This window comes from Musa acuminata, chromosome BXJ3-6 (genome assembly GCF_036884655.1).
Source record: "Musa acuminata AAA Group cultivar baxijiao chromosome BXJ3-6, Cavendish_Baxijiao_AAA, whole genome shotgun sequence".
Taxonomy (NCBI): Eukaryota; Viridiplantae; Streptophyta; class Magnoliopsida; order Zingiberales; family Musaceae; genus Musa; species Musa acuminata.
In genome coordinates, this window is record NC_088354.1 from 36,735,503 (window position 1) to 36,756,562 (window position 21,060).

At 34.7% G+C, this 21,060-nt stretch overlaps 1 protein-coding gene across 1 annotated transcript; it reads left to right on the plus strand.

Moving 5' to 3' along the window:
- Nucleotides 1–180: 180 nt before the first annotated feature.
- Nucleotides 181–19,296, plus strand: LOC135640223 (protein ROOT HAIR DEFECTIVE 3-like). Its single transcript, XM_065154464.1, has 22 exons — nt 181–535; nt 1,916–1,982; nt 2,076–2,178; nt 5,320–5,390; nt 5,510–5,573; nt 5,648–5,713; nt 5,848–5,895; nt 5,960–6,022; nt 6,108–6,164; nt 6,529–6,687; nt 7,022–7,090; nt 7,174–7,265; nt 8,821–8,899; nt 13,298–13,463; nt 15,309–15,433; nt 15,564–15,826; nt 15,903–15,999; nt 16,082–16,240; nt 16,327–16,431; nt 17,030–17,124; nt 17,237–17,333; nt 18,581–19,296. Exons 1-22 carry the CDS (start codon nt 388–390, stop codon nt 18,872–18,874), a joined length of 2,487 nt encoding a protein of 828 aa, XP_065010536.1. The 5' UTR covers nt 181–387; the 3' UTR covers nt 18,875–19,296.
- Nucleotides 19,297–21,060: the final 1,764 nt, after the last annotated feature.

Sequence of the window (21,060 nt, forward strand, 5' to 3'; positions counted from 1 at the left end):
CACTAAAAGTCAATTGTAATTTGTTTTAGTTTTTTATGAGGCTTAATAATATTGAAAAAAAAAAGCTTAAGTAAAGGGACAAAAAAAAAGAAAAAGAAAAGGGTGAAAAAAGGAGCCCAAATAGAAACCAAAGGGACTGTTGAACGGGACAAACATGGGCCTCTATATATAGTCTGTAACTGCTCCAACGGCCGCAGGAATTGGCTCGCCCTCATTAGAAGCCTTCCATCCCTCCTCTCCTCTCCTTGCCTCTCCTCCCCACACATCACGACGCTTTCTGAGAGCCCCCAGATCGAGTTGCTTCGATCGTCTCTTACCTCTCTCTTTCTCTGTCTCTCGATTTCTGCCGGTCATTGTTCTTTGCCGTCGTCGTAGCGCTGTCGGAGAATGGGCGAGGAGATTCGCTCGGTCCAACTCATCGATGGGGACGGCGAGTTCAACTTCCCCGGAGTGGAGCATTTCATGAAGGCCACTAAGCTCGCCGAGTGCGGCCTCTCCTATGCCGTTGTCTCCATCATGGGACCCCAAAGCAGCGGTTAGCTGATCCCGTCAAATCTCTTTCGTTTCCCTTGGCGGCTAGTAGTTAGGGTTTTGATCTTACGAAACATAATGAAAATACATGACTTTGATCAAAGTTTGGCGTGCTGGCCACCCTCCTTTTTAAATTTTATTTGGGAAAGTGATACTCCTGTTTTTGAGTCAAATGTTTAATTTTCTCCTTTTAAGTAGATGAGTTAATCAGCTTCAACCATTGGGCTAGACGTCAAATTATTCGTTGGATGAGTTTTAACTTTCAAAAGGGCGATCCTCAGGACCACGATAAGGTTGCACCTTGATAATGATTCAAATCATAGAAAAATCCCTCTGCTTGCAAGGGTAAGACTATATGCACTAATCTTTTCAAACCCTACATTGGTAGGAACCTTGATGTTAGGTTAGTAAATTTATAGAAACGTGTTATTGCTTTCAAAAGGGGAATCCTTGGAGCCATGATGTGGTTGTCCTTTTGCAGTCTAGTTGATCAGCATTCATAAAAGTCTCTGTGTTCCATGGATAAAACTACATCTATTGACGCTTTCCACACCCTTAACTGACAGGACTCTTGCATTGCCCCACCGCTAGTTCTACCTTCCAAGACCCCAGAATTTAATTTTGGTTGAACAAAGTGGATCTTGTCTCTTTTTTGTGACTTGAAAATAACCTCTTAATCATGAGTGGATCTAGGAAGACACGTCAGAGTGCTTATAAACTATTTCATAAGATGTAAATGTCCTACAATTATGTTGTTAATGGAAAAAGACATGATGGACTCACAGATTCTAGATTCCACATTGTTGATCTCCATTTACAGCATACCGGTTCACTAAAACATAAAGAATCAAACAAATATATTGAGAAAGCAAAAATGAATACTACGACCAGAAGCAAAGGAACTAGTATGATTTGTGTTTTACAGGTAAAAGCAAAACTAGAATGCATTTGAAAAAGAATGATGCTTTGAAATGTCATACAGTATTTGCTTTGTTGATTTAATGGGAACCTACAGAACGTTTGACTTCAGTATCTACATGATATGGATCATGTACTTCTCTCTGAAATTACGGTTCCTTAGCAAGATAAAAATATATGTGGATGCATGCATGTGCACAACATTCTTATGTATTTTAATGTGTCTGTTCACGCTCACCATCCATTGACATACACAGGAATACAATTATGATAAGCCAAAGCATAGATATACTAGGTATATTCATTCTGGTCTATTAATGTGTATCATTATAATAAATATGTAGCAGACCCAAAAAAATGTAGGTTTATGGTGATGTATGTTTCTTTTTGTCCTATATCTTGGTTTGGTTGAAAAATGCTTGACATGCTGGACAAAAGATTTCTTATGATCTTTCTTTTCAAGCAGGGAAAAGCACTTTACTTAACCGTCTCTTTCAAACTGACTTCAGGGAAATGGATGCTTTACGTGGAAGGTACTGCTGCTTCCTTCATGTTTGAGAATACACGGCATTGTTTTTACGTACTCGATTGTCCAGATATATAACTTTTCTCATTTTTCTTATTAGGAGTCAAACTACTAAAGGTATCTGGTTAGCGAAGTGTGTTGGCATAGATCCTTGCACAGTTGTCATGGATTTGGAGGGTACAGATGGAAGGGAAAGAGGAGAGGTAAATGATACAAAATCATTTAAGATTTCCTTAGGTTTGCACATTTTTTACAAATCTATTGGTCTTGAATTTTACCCCAACTTAACTGCCTCAACTAAAAATTCATTTCAATAATTGATTATAATTTTATCATGTTGCAGTTTTCAAGAAGAAATTTTTGCAACAAAATGACTGAAACATGGTATTCTTGGGCTAGACATATTTAGTCTTAAATTTCCATTCTTACAAACTAGAATACTGTTTTAGTCAATAGTGGTATGCTCCTGAAATCTTTAAAATGTAATTTTAATTGAAAAAAGTAATTATTACCGACATAACTTAGGAATTAATTAATTTCATTATGGAGCTTTAGTCCGATATCCTCCACTACACCAAAGCTTGGAATGAATTTGCATACATAAACTGGCAATCATTGCTGCTGAAAGACCAACTTTATGCAAATGACTGAGTCACTAGATTACTTGACTTGTGATTAAAGAACATTACTGTATAGTATTTGTTCTAACCTAGGATCAGTAATGGCAGGGCAACAGTACACTAAGAATAATGGTAGAATTGTATATGCGTTGTTGCATTTGCAATACATTCCCAATTCTACATTTCATAGGAGATCAGAAGAATTAATAGATCATAACAAGGATATCAAGTCTGCATGTGGTTGCAGATATGATAATCCAGTAATTCTGCACTACAAAAGGATCATTAAACTTCTATATATCAACTGGAGGAAAAAATACTAGATTTTTATAATTAAGGGAAGGTTTAAAATTTCAGTCTGGTGCCAATACCAATTGGTAGATAGACCGGTAAGGTACAGGTATGATCTACACGAAGTTAAGGTGGGGGACTGAGGAGGCTAAGACGGAGGCCACCATAGAGGAGTAAGGGAGGAAGAGAAGAGAAGCTGGTGCTATTGAGGCTCATTGACGGCTATTGAATGCTGTCAATAGCTGCTATTGAAGCGGCTAGTAGCTGGCTGTGGTTTTATTGACAGTATAGTTTGGTAACAATCATCTTGCTCTATTGTGTGCTCTATAAAATAGCCTTACTGGATGGTATGCCAGGATGAACTACAGTCCCTGTACTGATTGATTAGCCATGAAATCATTATATACCAGTCTGTACTAAATAGTACAATCAGTATTTAAAAGCTTGACTTAAGCATGTTAGAGCATTCATGGAAGTGCTCTCCATGATGGATAGAGTGATAGCAAAACTTGGAGGGGTTTAGGATTTTGGTATTATTTTGATATTATTTGGTGTCTAGCAAGGAGCATTGGGCCATGTTGACTGGTGGTGTTGGTCCCTGGGTAGAACAGTACATATTGGTCAGTGCGGGTGTACCATGTGTTAGTACGTTGATATATATATAATTTTGAAAAATAAAGGCTGAAAAATGACTGAAAAATAGAAAAAATCATTTTTGGGGATTTTTTTCCTAATCTGTTGGTACATAAATTTTATTTAGATAAGAATAAGGTGTATCTAAGCCATAAATGAGTAGGTTATAAGGAGGTTTCGGATTCGTCAGGGAACAACTTTGTCAAGTTGCTTCTATTGATCTTAGATCAGCCGATTAGGAACTTTAATCACAAGTAAGAGTATCAGAAAAGAGAGAGAATGAGAGAGTGAATGAAAGAGAGGGAAGGGAGGGGGATTTAAAGCCCTAAAAGAGGCCCCAATGGTCAATTTGACCACTGGGGTCAAACTAGGCATGATTTGGGTCAGTTAATCAAATTCCAGTTGGTACCGACCTATATCGTTTGATACAAGCCAAGTTTTACCATATCGACTGATACATTATACCTATATAGATCGATAATGGGACCATATTTCAGCATATTGTCTGAAATGGGTTGGTCTGCATATCGGTCAACTGGCAGGCCAGTACGTACCACTCATTTCATACTATTTCGAGCAATATGTCAAACCTTGGTGTCTTTGAATATAGGTCTTTAGTGATGATATTCTATGAATATTTGACTGGTATCTTTAATTGAACTTTTTTGTTGTATTTAAAGTCATAAACTTCATTTTCTTTTCTTCTTTTCCTATTTAGTTTTCTATTTATATTTTCTTCTCCCCATGGATTAGACATTCTATTCAGTTTTTATAGGGATCCAATTGGGATCAGATCTTATCACATAAAAAATGGTGGGTCCATCTTTGCAATGGCTTTGATATGAAAATAGGATCAATCCAATTAACGATACAACTGAAGAGATCCACTCTCTAGACCCACTACTTTGTAGTCTCATGTTACCTGAGACTGTCACTAGCACTCCTTAGATGTCAAATCTGCAAAACTTCCACTCGTTTGGTTCAAATCTGCAAATCCGATTGCTTCCCACACTGCTATATACAGAGAGAGAGAGGGCTAATCCTATTAGGCTATTTTCATTCTCATTCCTAAAAAAACAATCATTTTGAGTATGTTACTGAATATTACATGTGATATGCTTTTAGAGACTCGCTGAGATTTGTTTAATTGAAAACATATAAGTTGATTTTATTTTTTTATTGAATAAAATTTGGTACTTATTTGTTATAGCACCTTTGTGTGCGTGTGTATTACTAAATATCTAACTGAATTTTGTGAAATGAAGCTCTGCTTTTGAGAATTTCCATACACCAAGCAGTGCTAAACTTTGTCTTGTAAATCTTTTTCAGAATATTCCTCATGAAATATTTTTAAATTAATAAATGGCATGTTTTTCTTCATGATTCAAGTTGCTAATATGGAATATGGCATATTTCAGTGAATATATCACAAGTTGCACATGGCATACAAGAAATACATTATTTTAAGTTGTCGTATTATCTTGGCTAATACACCTACTAGTCGTTTTGTTCTTCCTTCTTTTGACTTAGCAGCTTAATGCAAAATTTCTCTTACACAAAGATTAAGTGTTTGTGTAGTGGATGCAAATTAGTTGCATTATCTTTCGTAGGGCTCATCCTCATGAATTACATCATTTCAATGCTTTTTAATTATTTTATGGGATTCAGATTATTTTCTTGATTCTATTCTTAAACATGGGTATTGTTTCAACTATCAACTTTGAGAGGACTGTGTATTTTCAGTTCGTTAAGCATTAGTATGTGCAATAATCACAACAAGCATTAGTGTCTTCATTTCAGGATGATACTGCTTTTGAGAAGCAAAGTGCACTTTTTGCACTGGCAATATCAGACATTGTTTTGATAAATATGTGAGTCATAATTGTGACTTCTGAGCATTTTCTTATTCATATGAGATTGTCACAGGTCCAACTTAAATAATTCATTTTTGATCTTCTAAATCTTACCTTCGTAAATTCGATTCATCTAGGTGGTGCCATGATATTGGCCGGGAGCAAGCTGCTAACAAGCCATTGTTAAAAACAGTATTTCAGGTATTGTGTTTTCGTTTGCTAAGGCCAGCATAGACTTAAGTAGACAATTGTGTGCCTTTGTGCGCCTCTTGTAGGTCATGATGCGTTTGTTCAGTCCTCGCAAGACCACATTACTCTTTGTTATCCGTGACAAGACAAAGGTGTGACCTGCAAATCTTTCCTGTTATATTTTCCTAAGTTTTCTGGTCAATGATGGCAATACCTTAATTAATTCCTGTATTTCTGGTATATCTCATAGTTCATTGTAATTGCTGACTGTTGGTATTACTTGTAGACGCCATTGGAACATCTAGAGCCAGTTCTGAGGGAAGATATACAGAAGGTGTGTAATCTGCTTTTCTTTACATATTGTAGCTTTTTTCCCTTATCTATGCTATTGTTCGCAGATATGGGATTCTGTTTCTAGGCCTGATGCTCAAAAGGACACCACACTCAGTGAATTCTTTAATGTATGTTTCTTCCTGCCAAAGGATTATGATTTTGTGAAATAATGTTGACTTATATGTTTCTGATTCCTTTGTTTCTCCTGAAAAGTTGGAGGTGACAGCATTATCTAGTTATGAAGAGAAGGAAGTACAATTTGAGAATCAGGTATTTAGTGATCAGAATATATTCGAGCAATATCTAATCTTGGTTTTCCTTATGCAGCTTGGTGTAAATAACTTTTCCGCTAACACTACCAGCTTTCACTTAGTATTTACTAATATCTAGAGTCTGGACATCAAGTTTATCTGGAATTTTGCTGATCATCCTACTTAAAATTTTTTACAATACAAGATAGGACATAAATTCATCTTTATACTTGTAATCTGTATCTATAATTCTATATGTATATTTTTACTGAAATTGATAAGTATACATATATGTATGCGCATGTGTCCATATAATGCATGTGTCTATATGTGTATTCTATAGATGAACTGGAAAATGTTGTTGAGAATGTTTCACATTACAGGTTGCAGAACTTAAGCAGCGGTTTGTCCATTCAATTGCCCCAGGAGGACTTGCAGGTGACAGAAGAGGTGTTGTTCCTGCTTCAGGATTTTCCTTTAGTGCACAACAGATTTGGAAAGTTATAAGAGAAAATAAGGATCTTGACCTTCCTGCTCATAAGGTACATGATATCTGGAGTGAAATTTTGCTTAAATAAATAATTATTAAAAAGCTTCTGTAGATCTTCATCTTTCCAGATATAATTATATGTCAAAATGACAAGAATTCTGCCTATTGAGGAGTGTCTTCAGATTAGAATAACACAAAATATCATAAACTTCAATTGAGAAATGTGTCGTCAAATATGGGAGCATAGGAATGTATTACTCTTGTACTACTGAAGCAATTGACTAGTGAAGAAATTAAATGCAATCTTTAAACATATATGTACTTGTGAAGCAACAAGCTCTTTAGTTTATCTTCTTAGTTCTTTTGTACTTCATTGAATTTCCTAGGTAATGGTTGCTACAGTTCGTTGTGAAGAGATTGCGAATGAGAAGCTCAGCCATTTAACTTCTGATGAGGTGACATCAATCGTAAATTTTAATAACTATGTCTTCATCCGACTTAGATTTGTCCATAAAATTCTGATATTTTAGTGCTTCAGAGATGGTTAGAGCTGGAAGAGGCTGTTCAGTCTGGTCCTGTTTCTGGCTTTGGGAAAAAACTTGGATCTATTCTTGATGCTTATATGTCAGAGTAATACATCTTAAATTGCTTCTCTTTTAGTTTCATTTATTTACTCTAAGAAGTACACAAATACACCTATACTTCATGAATAATTGAATACGATTGTCTCACTTTTCTTTTTATGGATCTTCATACAGCCCATTCGTGATGTAGACTGATTGCACTTCATGGTTCATTTTGTAAGACAATGTACTAAGGGTTTTTTTCCATCATATAGATTATAGGTCCATTAATCAATCATATTAAAAACACAGTTTCTGATAAAAATGCCTTTTTCATGATTTACATCATACTAGAAGAGGATTAATACATTTTTATTGCATAAATAGTGAGAAATAAATTTGATGATTTATAGAAGAAAAAAGTTTTGATTTGGCACAATGATAATATGACATGACAAATGACAGAAATAGGGCCTAAAGGAATCTACATAAGCACAACACAAATTCCAGTGCATATTGCATGTCCACATGGCCTCTACTGTATGTGGGCAAAACAGGTTTCTGTTAGCATCACACCTTTACATGTGAATACCACCCAATAGTTAAAAAATTATTTCGATATCTCTTGATTGGTAGGTGCATAAAGGAAGGTTCTTCTATGACAAAGAAAGCTCCGTCTGAGTTTAAGGTTTTATGGGTAGTGTGAATTTGGGCAATCCATATGCAGCTAGTTTATGACTAACAACCCTTAATCTCTATGAGAACCGAGAGGAAAAAAATGTTTGTCTTTCCTGTTTCCATAGATCTGTTTAATGCTAAAATAAATTGGTGCATTAAATCTTATCTACTTCAAAGCATTGCTTATACACAACTGATACAACGACAGAGTATCAGTAACATTGCTGTTATTATATTATGCCCTTTTATGAAGGACAATGTGAAAATTTGTTTGCACATATGATTGCATAAATATGGTTAATGTATTATTATTGAAAGATAACTTGCAATATCAGGGCTATAATATATAAAAATTTAAGTCAAGATTTAGATTATCCTATGAAATCATCAGGCTATTGTAGATATCTGAGTTAAGATCAGACCGTAAAATCTTTCCCAACTTTTCACTCATTAATCACAATGTAATATCATCAGATTTGGAGTGAGTATGCATAGAACTGACATACTTAAACATTCATTGCCTTCATAAAATTTATAAATATTCTATTAAATTCTTTTGTGGTTTAACAAGAACAAATTAGCTTTGCTATGTCTGACATAATAAAAACACAACTTTTTTTGTTTTTTAACCAATGAATTTCTTGCTTTATTGCTATATACATGTTTTGTATTAGAGGAATTTAATTATATAAGGTTTGATAGTGATTTAGGGATGTTTGAGTATATGCATTTCTAGAATTGAATCTGAGTGGTCAAAATAATTGCTTATTTTAATTTTTGTTCCTCATCGTGCACTCAGTTTGTATATGCTCCCTATATTTGTGTTTGGATTTGTTAATCCAGCTGGAACGTTACATTTATGCTGTTGCTTGAATCAGAATCATTTTAGTTTATTTTGAACAGTAAATTTTTGTCAAGGAAATATTTAATTCCATGCCACCTAGGTATGACATGGAAGCAATCTACTTTGACGAAGGTGTTAGGACTGCAAAAAAGAAGCAATTAGAATCTAAAGCTTTGCATGTGAGATAATTTTCTACCCTACTCGTCCTCACAAAATTTTATTTTTCTATGGTGAAATATCAACCACAGTTTCTTACTCAAGATACAATTGTCTCTTATTATCTGTGTATTAGGAATGTAGTCAATTCTGGGTGAAACATATATTAGGAATGTAGTCAATTGTTATCAGATGTCACTCTAGCATGTAGCATCTATATAGCAACATTGTGGATAATGTTATGGCTTATCAATGCAATTATAATTTACAACATAATTAGCTTAGTTTGAAATTTGCAAAGTTGAAAACTTGAAATAATATTTACAAATCTAGAACTGAATTGTTTGACTTTGAACCAAGGTCTGCCATACTGAACCATACCGCCTGGTACGGGTGGTATGTACCGGTCCGACAGGCCAATGGTACGCGGACCGCCCGCTACCGGTCCGACTGTAGCAGTGCACTGTTGCAGTACACTGTAACACTGCAACAGTATAGTTTACTGTTGTAGTGCACTGTTATAGTAGTAGTACAGTGCTTGGTACACCTGGGTATACCGCTCGGTACACCGTACCATACTGATACCGAGCCCAGGTCGAAATATCGGTACGGTACGATATTGCGAACCTTGCTTTGAACTGTATCAAATTTGAACAAAAATATTTTTTATCCATATAAAAGCCCTTAGGCTGTAAGGACTTGTTTTCAGCGGGAAGGACTATTTCGGCAATCTTATAACTTATATGATGAAGAGTAAAAGTACTACAAGTACAAGTTATTTGCTTGAATATATGGAAGGAGCTGATATCAAGATGAAAAAGAAAGAAATTTTATTATATTGAGGAAAAATATAGATTGGATGCAGAAAAGATTTAGATAATTATTTTTGTTTCTCATAGGAGGCGATGAAATCACTATCTTCACTTGGTACAGCTGGGTTTAAGTCGATGTTGCCACTATTTTTAACTTTTTTAATATAGGGTTCCTGAGCTTATGTGATTGCTTTTTTAATTATTCTGACCTTTCTTATTATGTTCTGTTCTTGTCATCTACTTAATTATGGAGGAACAGTAAACTGATTTATGCACATGGATAAAGAAATTGGGTTTCACAATGTAATTTACTCAGATGGTTTCTATCTCATTCTGTTATATCCTTTTAGATACTAGTTATTTGCTAAAATCTAATACTTCAGCTCCCAAAACTTTTGAATTCAGATCATAATTATCATCTGATTCTTTATCCATCACATATTTTTGACATGAAGCATAAATCTAGAAGATGTCACCATAGTAATTGAATAAATTTGAATGTATTTTTATGATTGACTGTTAATCCAAACAATCCCTAAGTTATTCCTGAATTTTCTATCCATCTATGCACAAGATTGGGTCGAACCTTGCAACTTAGAAGGATTAAAACCAAGGAAGACCAATTTGATTTACATATTTTATGCTTTTAATTGTTGGATTATGGCCCTTTCGAAAACTCACTTAGTTCTAAACTGGTCTAGAGAGAGAGAAAAAGAATAGGAAACATGGCTTCATTACTGTTCTGTATTCAAAGTGTTAGGAACTTAGTTTGTTTTGCCTAAGCCATGCGATGCCTTTGCATGTCTATCTACAAAGGCTCAGCCTCTCTTAATCTTGCACGGTCCCTAAGGATCTATAAAAGATAAAACGAGTTAGAAAACAAACAAGTGCATGGGAAAACTATCGTTGTTGCTCTGCCAAAGCATAAACACTGGATCCATAAGCTGACATTAAAGCAAACACTTGATAAGAATAGTATAATACAAAGATGGACTTCGCAAGTTTTAAATGGTCGCACGACAAACGGTCTAAGATAGTTTATCATGTATAAAAGTTCCCAAGAACAAGTGCCTATGTGACACCAAGGTTCGTCGTACCATGATGTATTGCTCAGTATGGGCGGTGCGTACCGGTCCAATAGGGGATCGTTATAGGCAGTACGTACTAGTCTATCGGTACACCCCATCATATCGTGTGTCGGTACATCGGTACAAACTGGTAAGGTGAACCATATGCGACACTACCATGGAACCATGTGATAAACCATCCCTAAATAATACCCTGGAGCCCTATTTAGGCATATGCCACTTGGGGATTCCAGGGGTTTGATATGGTTGGCGTTTTTGAGCTATTTTTTACTAAGAAATTTCACCAAGCTATAGCCTAGAGGCTTTGTTTTTGGACAGTTTTGCTTCCGTGTGATGACTACACACAATCTGCACTTACAAGCCAAAAAGGGCACAAAACCTAATCAAAATGGGTTTGCCAATTCTATTGCAGGCCCCTTACATAGATATGAACAAAACAAAAAATCATGAGCATTATATTGAAGTAAGGTAGGCAATACCGAATGATACCGCCCGATATGGGCGGTACGTACCGGTCCGACGGCATACCAGTATGCGGACCACCCGCTACCGGGCGGAACGAAAAATAATAATAAAATTATATATATATATATATATTTATATATTTATAAATAAATATTTTAGAAAAAGGCGACGCGACGTCGCCGAGGCAACGCGACGTCACCTTTTTCGGCGACGTTGTCGAGGCACCTATTTCGGATTATATATATATGTATATATATGTATATATATATATATATGTATGTATATATATATGTATGTATATATATATATATATATATATATATATGTATATATGTATGTATGTATATATATATATGTATGTATGTATATATATATATGTATGTATGTATATATATATATGTATGTATGTATATATATATATGTATGTATGTATATATATATATATTAATTTTTATATATATACCGCCTGCGAGAAGAGAGAGGCGACGTCGTCAAGTTATATATATATATATATATATATATACCAAGCGGTATACCACTCGGTATATCGTTCCATACCGTACCGAGCGAACGTCGAAATGCTGGTACGGTACGGTATTGCGAACCTTGCATTGAACACCTTCACCATAAATAGTCCATGATAATAGGGCACAGATATAGACCAAACATCTGTTAGAGTTTATCAGAAGACCTATGAAAACTTAACAACATGTGAGTATTTCAAATCTTGGTGGGAATTTTGGTTTGAATGGTAATTCTTGTTCATAGTTTTGTATTAATGGTTTCAATAATCCACTCAACCATAATGTCTAGATCACAACAAGAAAGATGAATCCTCCCAACATAGTTTGCAATATCGTACCGTACCAATCGGTATAGGCGGTACACTAGTACACCTTAGTATATTGTGTGTCGGTACGCTCGATACAACTTATACCAACAGTTGATCAGTATATCGATACGGTACGGTATTCAGAACCTTGCATCCCAATGCCTTTAACTCATAAACATTTATGATTGTATGCTACAAATATTCTATATTTGTAGAGGCATGTAAAACTTTTTACTTGGAGGATCGAGGTGAGAAAAGAAGCATCAAGAGACAAGTTATATATATTCATTGTGTAGAATCAGAAAGCTTATACAAATATGATTTATTTGCTTACTACATATTTTGCAAAAATATAAAAGAAATCTGATAACATACTTGCAATTGGATGTATGTGAGCTTTATTTGTTAAGATCCCATGAATTGACTTCTCATAAGTCATTCAAAACATTAAGGGTGAAAGGTAGAAAAAATTAGACCCTAGTATTCTCTAATAACATTGTGGACAAAGTCAATTAGAGAATTTTATGAATCTCATGGGATAAATATATTTGAGTATGAGGGGAGAACATAATTGTCTTGCAAAACTGTTACATAATTGTCTTGCATAATTGTAAATGAAACATTTAAAATTTAGATGAAATGACAAGATGCTGCTTGATCAACATAAGCCTATATCTGAAAGTTGTTGACCAGACTGGGAGTGTGACTCTTGGTTATGAAAATGTGGTCTTGTTCCTACTTCATTTTACTATAAAATTATAATACCCATAGCTTTCAATTCTTGGTGGTATTCTTCTGACAAAGAAGTTCCTATTGAAACATAATTTTGTCTTGAGAATTGGGTTTTAAATAATTAGATTATTGTTGAACGGTTTTGAAGTTTGTTTCATTACCAATGCTGACATTACTACAAGGCTGAACAAATAAGTTAGAATTTTGAAATCTAGTAAGAGACTGATATGAAGGTTTACTTTTCTATCTCTTCTACTGAAGGCCATTGTAACTATTTTGTATGAGGACGATCAGATTTGAAAAGAACATAAAATATGTTATTGGTTTGTCTTAATTATGCATTTATGTTTTTTATTGAGAAATAATGCTGAAGTCACCAGTTAAAAATATTCTCTTGCTATGACTATCGTACACTATTTCAAAATCATCCATGCGAGACATTTATTTATCTTTGAGTTGATATATTATGTTCATTGTTTTTATTCTTTGCAGCTTGTGCATCCTACTTACCAAGCATTACTGGGACATTTACGTACAAAATTTCTGGAAAAATTTAAAAATGATATGGAAGATGCACTAAAGAGTAGGAAAGGTTTTGCATCATCTGTTCGTGAATGTAGCCAGACTTCCATATTGGAATTTGATCAAGGATGTGCAGGTATTCTTCTAAAACTCTAGTACAGTTGAAACGTGACATTTCAAGAGTCAGTTGACCAATTGATCTTAATGCGACTCCTGATAGTTTATATTTTGTCTATTCTTTCGTAGAGTCTCCGTGAGAAAGGATCACACTCAGATAATTGAAATAACTTAGAGGGATTTATTATCTTATTTTTTATGTTCTAGTTATATGTACATATGATCTGATTTTCATTTAGCAAGAAAATGCTTGTTAGATTTCTACAACCACTTTCATCTATCTTAGAATTTCTGGTTTGTTTGATAATGAAATGTTTGTGGCATCTTCACTTTTGAAATAAATGTTGCAGAAGTTTCCCTTTTCCATATCTTTTTTAATGAAGAAAATGCATGAGGAAAACCTTTGCGGTGACCCTTTCTACTAGCTTATGTAGAAATAAGTGTCATATTTGCATTTGGACCGGACTACTCAGCATCGATGCCACTTAAATGGATTTGGATGTAGATTGTTTTCAGCTACCTTTTAAATATGCTTCTGCCTATGTGGGAGTTACAACATAATTTTAGTAAACCTACCAAATTATGAATTACCATTTTGGAAAGAAATAGTTCTTGAATAAGTTATATATTTTGTGGCGTAAGAATTTTTCAATAATATGCCTACCAAGACAAATCAACATATTCCACATGTTAAAGTAAAGTTATAGGCACGCTTTTGATAATGCACGAATTGATAAAATGCCATGCTGTTATTATGCTTGTACTACATGTGCCAGCTGCCATAGAGTGGCACTTAAAATCTACAACAGTATAGTGTTAATAGTAAGAATGATAGCAATATATTCTATTGTTATTTTATTTATTTATATAAGATTCTAATGCTTAATTAGCTTATTGAGCTTGGTTTCTCCAATACTGATAGTACATAGTGTTGACAGTGAAAAGTAGATACCTTAGTATAAGATATACATTCCCTTTCCTAAATCAACTGAAAAGGATGTACATGCATGCTATTTCCAATGATAATTTTGATGATTCAAAATATCTTATACTAAAAATAACATAGCTGTTGGTACAAAAGGTTGCTCCTTTGTCAACTAGAAAACTAGGATTCGAGTCATGGAAATAACTTCTTTATATTTAGAGGTAAGGCTGCATATATTGTCTCTTCTCGACTCTTACATTGGTGAGAGCCTAATGCACCGGGTATGTTCTTTTTACATATAAATTTCATATTATAATAAAATTAAAAAATAACATATTCATAGAAGAAATTAAAAGACAAGTGAGCTTATTTAACCTGGATGTTAGTGAGACAAGATGACTAGTGAATCCAGAAGCATTGTCAGATAGCACATATTGCCTTCTTGTGTTTTTTTCCTTTTTTTGTTAAATGAAACTTCGCTGATTAAAATCAAAAACAAGTACAATCGTTTGCAACTTTGCATTCAAACAAACCAAAATTTTGAGAGCAGAGGAAAATTACCTCACTAAATACTAGTGGTTTAGGCTCAATAAGTTAATGGGTTAGTTAACTCATCAATCTGGGTCATGACAACATACAACAATTTCCTCTGTGAATTATTGACATAGTGAGTTTGCAGGAAAATTCTAGATGAAATTCGAGTCACATTGATACTAGCATACAACTGTCTGATTCGCAAGTGCTTTCTTTGTGTTCTTTGATTGACTAGCACGTTTCTTTAGGATCATGTTCATTTCAATTTAAATTATACTCTTTTTTTATTTAAGCAAATGCTATGCATTTTCTATTTACTTATGTAATCAAAGCAAAAATATACTATCTTTTCAATTTGCCAATACAAGATAAATTGGAACCAGATAAATTGAGCTTTTTCTTCAGATGCTGCATTAAGTCAGGCTGACTGGGATGCTTCCAGAGTTCGAGAGAAGCTTTCTCGTGATATTGATGCTCATGCACATTCTGTTCAGAATGCAAAAATGTCTGAATTGACTAGGCGTTATGAGGTCAAGCATCCCTTTTACTCTATGTTGCAAATTTCAACAGTGTTATGTATGTATGTGTGTATGTATGTATGTATGTATATTTGGCAGAGCCCCTTTTAGGATGATGTTTTTATGATTCATTGCTGTACAGGCAAAGCTAACAGAATCACTTGCTGAACCTGTGGAGTGTTTATTTGAAGCTGCTGGGAAGGATACTTGGGCATCAATAAGAAATCTTTATAAGCATGAGGCTGAGAATGCCCTCTCTGAATTCTCATCTTCCCTTTCTGGATTTGAACTGGACAAAGTTGCTTTTGATGAAAAGATCATGAATCTAAAGGAATTTGCAAGAAGTGTAGTGGAAAAGAAAGCTAGAGAAGAAGCTGGCAAGGTTTTGATTAGAATGAAGGATAGGTAACCATTAAATCTGTAGTTTCTCATGCCATAGATTTCACATGTTTCTTCAGATTTTATGATGCATTTTTTCCAGGTTCTCAGCAGTGTTTAGCCAAGACAAGGACTCCATGCCTAGAGTCTGGACAGGAAAGGAAGATGTGCGGAAGATCACAAAGAATGCCCGTGCTGAAGTACCTTCCTTTTTTAGTGGCTCTTATCCTTTTGCTATAAGTTTTGAACTTTCAGTATCTGTTTAATATGATCATGATGCAGGCTTTGAAACTTTTGTCTGTTATGGCTGCTATACGTTTGGATGAAAATCCAGACAAGATTGAGTCCAGTCTTTTATCAACACTTATGGATGCTCCAATTGCACAAGAAATGAAGCCTGTAACATCAACAGATCCACTTGCCTCAAGCACATGGGAAGAGGTACTTTTGAAATTCATCCTGCTGTGGGCTTGTACAGAAAATCAATTTAAGAGTGTTAGACAGGCTTTGATGTATACTTGGACCAGGTTTCTCCATCAAACACATTGATCACTCCTGTGCAATGCAAATCTTTATGGAGACAATTTAAGACAGAGACTGAATATTCTGTCACACAAGCAATATCTGCACAGGTACATATTAGTATATTACTGTCTTTTTTAAATTATTATTGCAATTTTTATTCTTCTCATGACTATAACTAGCAATTTTATTCTGAATTCTTCTTTCCTTGGACCATTTCAGTTCCACTTAAGTTAAAGTGAAGAAAGAATTCTGATGACTTGATTAGTTCTGACCATTAGCATATTACATTTAGATTAGTATCCTGGCCAGTCTACCTTAAGTTCATATCAGTTGTAAATCAAGTCTAATAATTTGAATAAAATAAGAGTTCTGATAGATATGTTATTCCCTCATAGGCCCCTGCTACTCTGCTGATTTCTTTAGAAGAACTTGTGAATATAGGCTGCAAACAACGTAGAAGCATTTTAATTGCTAGCAGCCTAGCATAGTTATTTGTCTTGTTGTACTAGATTGTATTTGTACTAGAATAAGTATTGATGAAAAATTTATCAGAAACATTATAATTCTCATCATAGCAACATTGAGACAAATGCACTCCTTGATCTGGATGATAATTTTCTTTCTTGATTCAGCTTCACATGTTTAATCAAGGTATCTAAATGTGTATTGTAATTGTGTTTGTTACATTTGCTTTCGTTATGTCAGGAAGCACATAAACGTGGTAACAGTGTGTTACCTCCTCCATGGGCAATACTTGCAATTGCAATCCTTGGTTTCAATGAATTGATGGTGCTTTTGAGGTGATTGTTTCTGTTTATTGTTTCTTATATGATCATTTTCTGCCTGAAGCTGTATCTAATCTTGAAATTTAGAAGTACAAATTGGCACTGCTGTGTTTTTGTTGATGAGCAGGAATCCTTTGTACCTGCTGGTGATTTTTGTTGTTTTCCTACTGTTCAAAGCTCTATGGGTGCAGCTAGATGTTACGACTTTGTTTCAGAATGGCATCGTAAGTACATCCAAAACTCGTGAAATTTACTTCACAGGACTGATCATCTTCTTGCTCAATTTGAAGAATTAGTGTGGGAGTTTAATCTAGATTGGACCTTTTTCTAACAGCTTAAGCTTTTAGGAATTTTTGGTAACCCAATCAGAATTCTTATCGGCCATTATATTAAACTGGTAAAAAAACTGTTTTCATACATACATACACAAATGCATATGTACATTATATCCATCTTCGCCATTCAGAGATGCTGAGCGTGAATTTGGTTATATACATCAACATGCAAATAACGCTATATTTGCATCAACAGATCATCGGCCAACTATTGGTTAACCGATATGATCTCTTGTGTGTATGATCTGTAAGGAAAGAAGCAATATCATATAAGATGCCACCCTTGACATCATACGAGTACATGTTATTGCGGAAATACTTAGGTTGGAAAATTTCAAGTCTCTCTGCTTGATCATCTCATTTTATTTCTCATAATTGATTTGCCTTATCAATTAATTTTTTGTGAAACTTTTACCACTTAATAATTGATGCATTTCATAACCAATTATGGAATGCATAATTTCATAACCACTTAAATTCTTTAGAAGATGTCAAGGGTTTTGATCAACATCTTCCTCATGTGCATGTAGGATGATCTTTATTGTTATAGGAGCAAAAAGGCTTGAGTCATCTTTTCTTCAAGCAGTGAAGAAATTTAGATGATGCAAGTCCACCTTAATAATTCTGATTGAACAACACTAATTTTTTTGTAAGTGTTTTTTTATTTTTTTGTTTGCACCAAGAAGTCCATCTGTTACTGTCTATCAAGTTTCATGTGCAGCCATTCTTCCGAAAGAAGGATTCAGCCCTATTTCTTCTTTGATTTTTTTATTACTCTGAAAACTCACAACAGTATTTGAAAATTGAATGAAAATGTTATCTGTAAGATATCTGTGAGAGTATCATGCAATTCTGCGAATTTGTAGTATCATTAAATGCATGGTTTGAGGTAAATAAAAAAGGAAAGGTTATAGACTTTCTGATTGCTGAAAGTTTAAACAGAAGTTGTTCAGCATTGCAAACCTGGGTGTCCATCCTACCACAGCAGAGTCCTCAGTAAGTGGGTTTTGTCATGTGCCTGCAAACCAGCAGGTCATTAGATCAACGGGGAACTAGGAATGTAAATCAAGATAATTTAGTGTGATAAGATCGTTTACCCTTATACTGCTGATGATTCTGACACTATCTAAATGCAGCTCTCTGGCTTTCTCTCGCTGTCAACAAGATTTCTTCCTACTGTTATGGACATTTTAAGAAGACTTGCTGATGAGGGCCAGGGACAGCCTCATGTTCCACAAAATCCCCAACATCCACCACTGGACCCACTGAGCTTCAGAAGAGATTCACAGAGGCAAGCTCAGCTCTCAAACCCCCCAGTTCCTGATGCATCATCTTCATCATCAACCCTTTCTTCTCCTAGAAGTGGTGTTGAGTGCCCGGCAACTACCCGCATGGTAGATGCAGATACTGAAGCCAGTAGCACTTCATAAGTAAAGCATGACCATCATTCCCAGGTGCTCATCTTGTCATTGACAATGTAGCAGTTACCCAACAGAATGATCATGTGGTCAGGTAAAATGACTTTTTTTCTCTCAAACTATTGATTGTTATGTCAAAAAACATATTTGTTGTGGCAATGGGCCAATCCATTGACTCAGGTCAACAGCACTATCTCTACCTTTTGAACCCTTCTCCATCAACTGTCATTCCTCTTTATTCTCCCACTCCATCCCAGACATCAATGAAGAGTCATAAATAGATTATTTGCTTCATATGCTCATAGTGCCTAGTAGTCATAAATTATATTTTGGAAGATATGTAGTTCTTCTTTTCCTGTATGGATCAGCCCAGTCCTCTTACCTGTTGGAATCAGGAGTTGAATGCATTTATGGAAATTATATTTCCGTCTTGATATCTTCTTCTCTTTTGTTTTACTGGCAACTTAAGTTCTTATGCAAGTGTTGCATTTTCCTTGTTTAAACAAACATTTCATTGCTTGTGATTGGCTTGAGCTTGATAAGTTCATGTAATCTCAAACCGATCCAGTTTGAGAGATACATAAGATCTATTTCAGGTTGTTTATGAACATCAAGCTATTTCGACAATCCCATCCAAACCAGAGATAGAGGGACAGAGAAATCCCCTTTGTAGGGAAAAAAACTGAGAGGGAAGATGGACTTCAGAAAATAATAGAAGTAAATGATTTCTCAAAAAAAAAAAGGAAGTTTTTGCCATCGGTTGCTTGAGGATGTATATAATTGTTAGGATGAAAAAATGTGGTTGGCTAACAAAGAGAGAAGATGAAAAGAGAGAGAGAGAGAGAACATTTGGCAGATCTTTATAACATCAATACAAGCTTGATAGGGAAAACACAGATGGTGGTGATGGATTGTTAAGTGCAAGAGTAAAGTTAACATTACATATAAACAGCCAACTAATGCATGCACAAAAACCATCTCAAAGATGCAAAGACAACTTTCCCTCAGTAGTTTATATGTATTCTGGCCTACCACGTACAACATCTTATCAAGTCAGTCACTAATCATCCATGAGACATTGCCGTTTAGCTTTTATCCAAAACCATCACAGAAACATATGTTTGTATATTTGCTTCTTTATATAATAATTTCCTTCTATGATCCGAATTATCAAGAAATATATTTTTATGTTTGGCAGTGTGTAAAGCGATAAGAACAATCTGAAAGAGACTTCCGTCACAATTTTCTGTTGGCCTCTACAGCCACCGGAAGAACATCAAAGTCTATCAAATCTAAATCTATCATCCATTTGTATCATTGTACCGAGCATACCGACATACGATACACTAAGGTGTATCGATATATCGTCTCTATCGATTCTCTATTAGATCGATACGTATCGTCCATACATGATATTATAAATCATGATTAAAATATTATTAATTCTGTCTCAAATAATAAGTCAACATAAATATCCTTCACAAAATTAATCCTATTTTCTTATAGGTGAAAGAGCAATAAAATGAGAGGTTGCTTAATGTATATATATATATATATATATATATATATATATATATATATATATATATATATATATATATATATATATATTCATTAAGGCTATGCTTTTAAGGTGCTTAAATTTTAGAGTCCACCTACATAAAACAAGATCAATTCAAATAATTTTGTGTCGATCTTAGGTGTTAGACTTTTTCAAAAGAAACCTTTTTTTTTTGTTTTTGAAAAACAAGGATAAGAACCTTGTGCTCTATCGACTGAGTTAGACGGCCAATTTAAAAGAGAAAAAAAGAAGATTAATTAGTAACTGTGCTTTACTATCTGAAATAATTTAGCTAACATGTATTTGGCGTTCAAATCATTTTCCTTGATTTAAAAGGTTGTCCTGAAACTTGCATGTTTTCACAATGCAAGTTTTATATTGATCACAAAAAATGTTTCGAACACGTCATCTCTCCCTTACAGGACAACCTCATTTACCTCCAAAGAAAGTCATTGTAATACCCGGTTACGTCGCAACCCGATCATACCTGCATCTTGATTAGCAGCAGCAATCACTTAGTTCGTGGGTCCCGCAAGGGTCCCGGAAAGTTCCCAACAACGATGCAAGTTTAATATCCGGGTAAAAGCAGACACCCATCCGCAGTGACGCCCGCAGAATAAAACCTCGTACTTCTCTT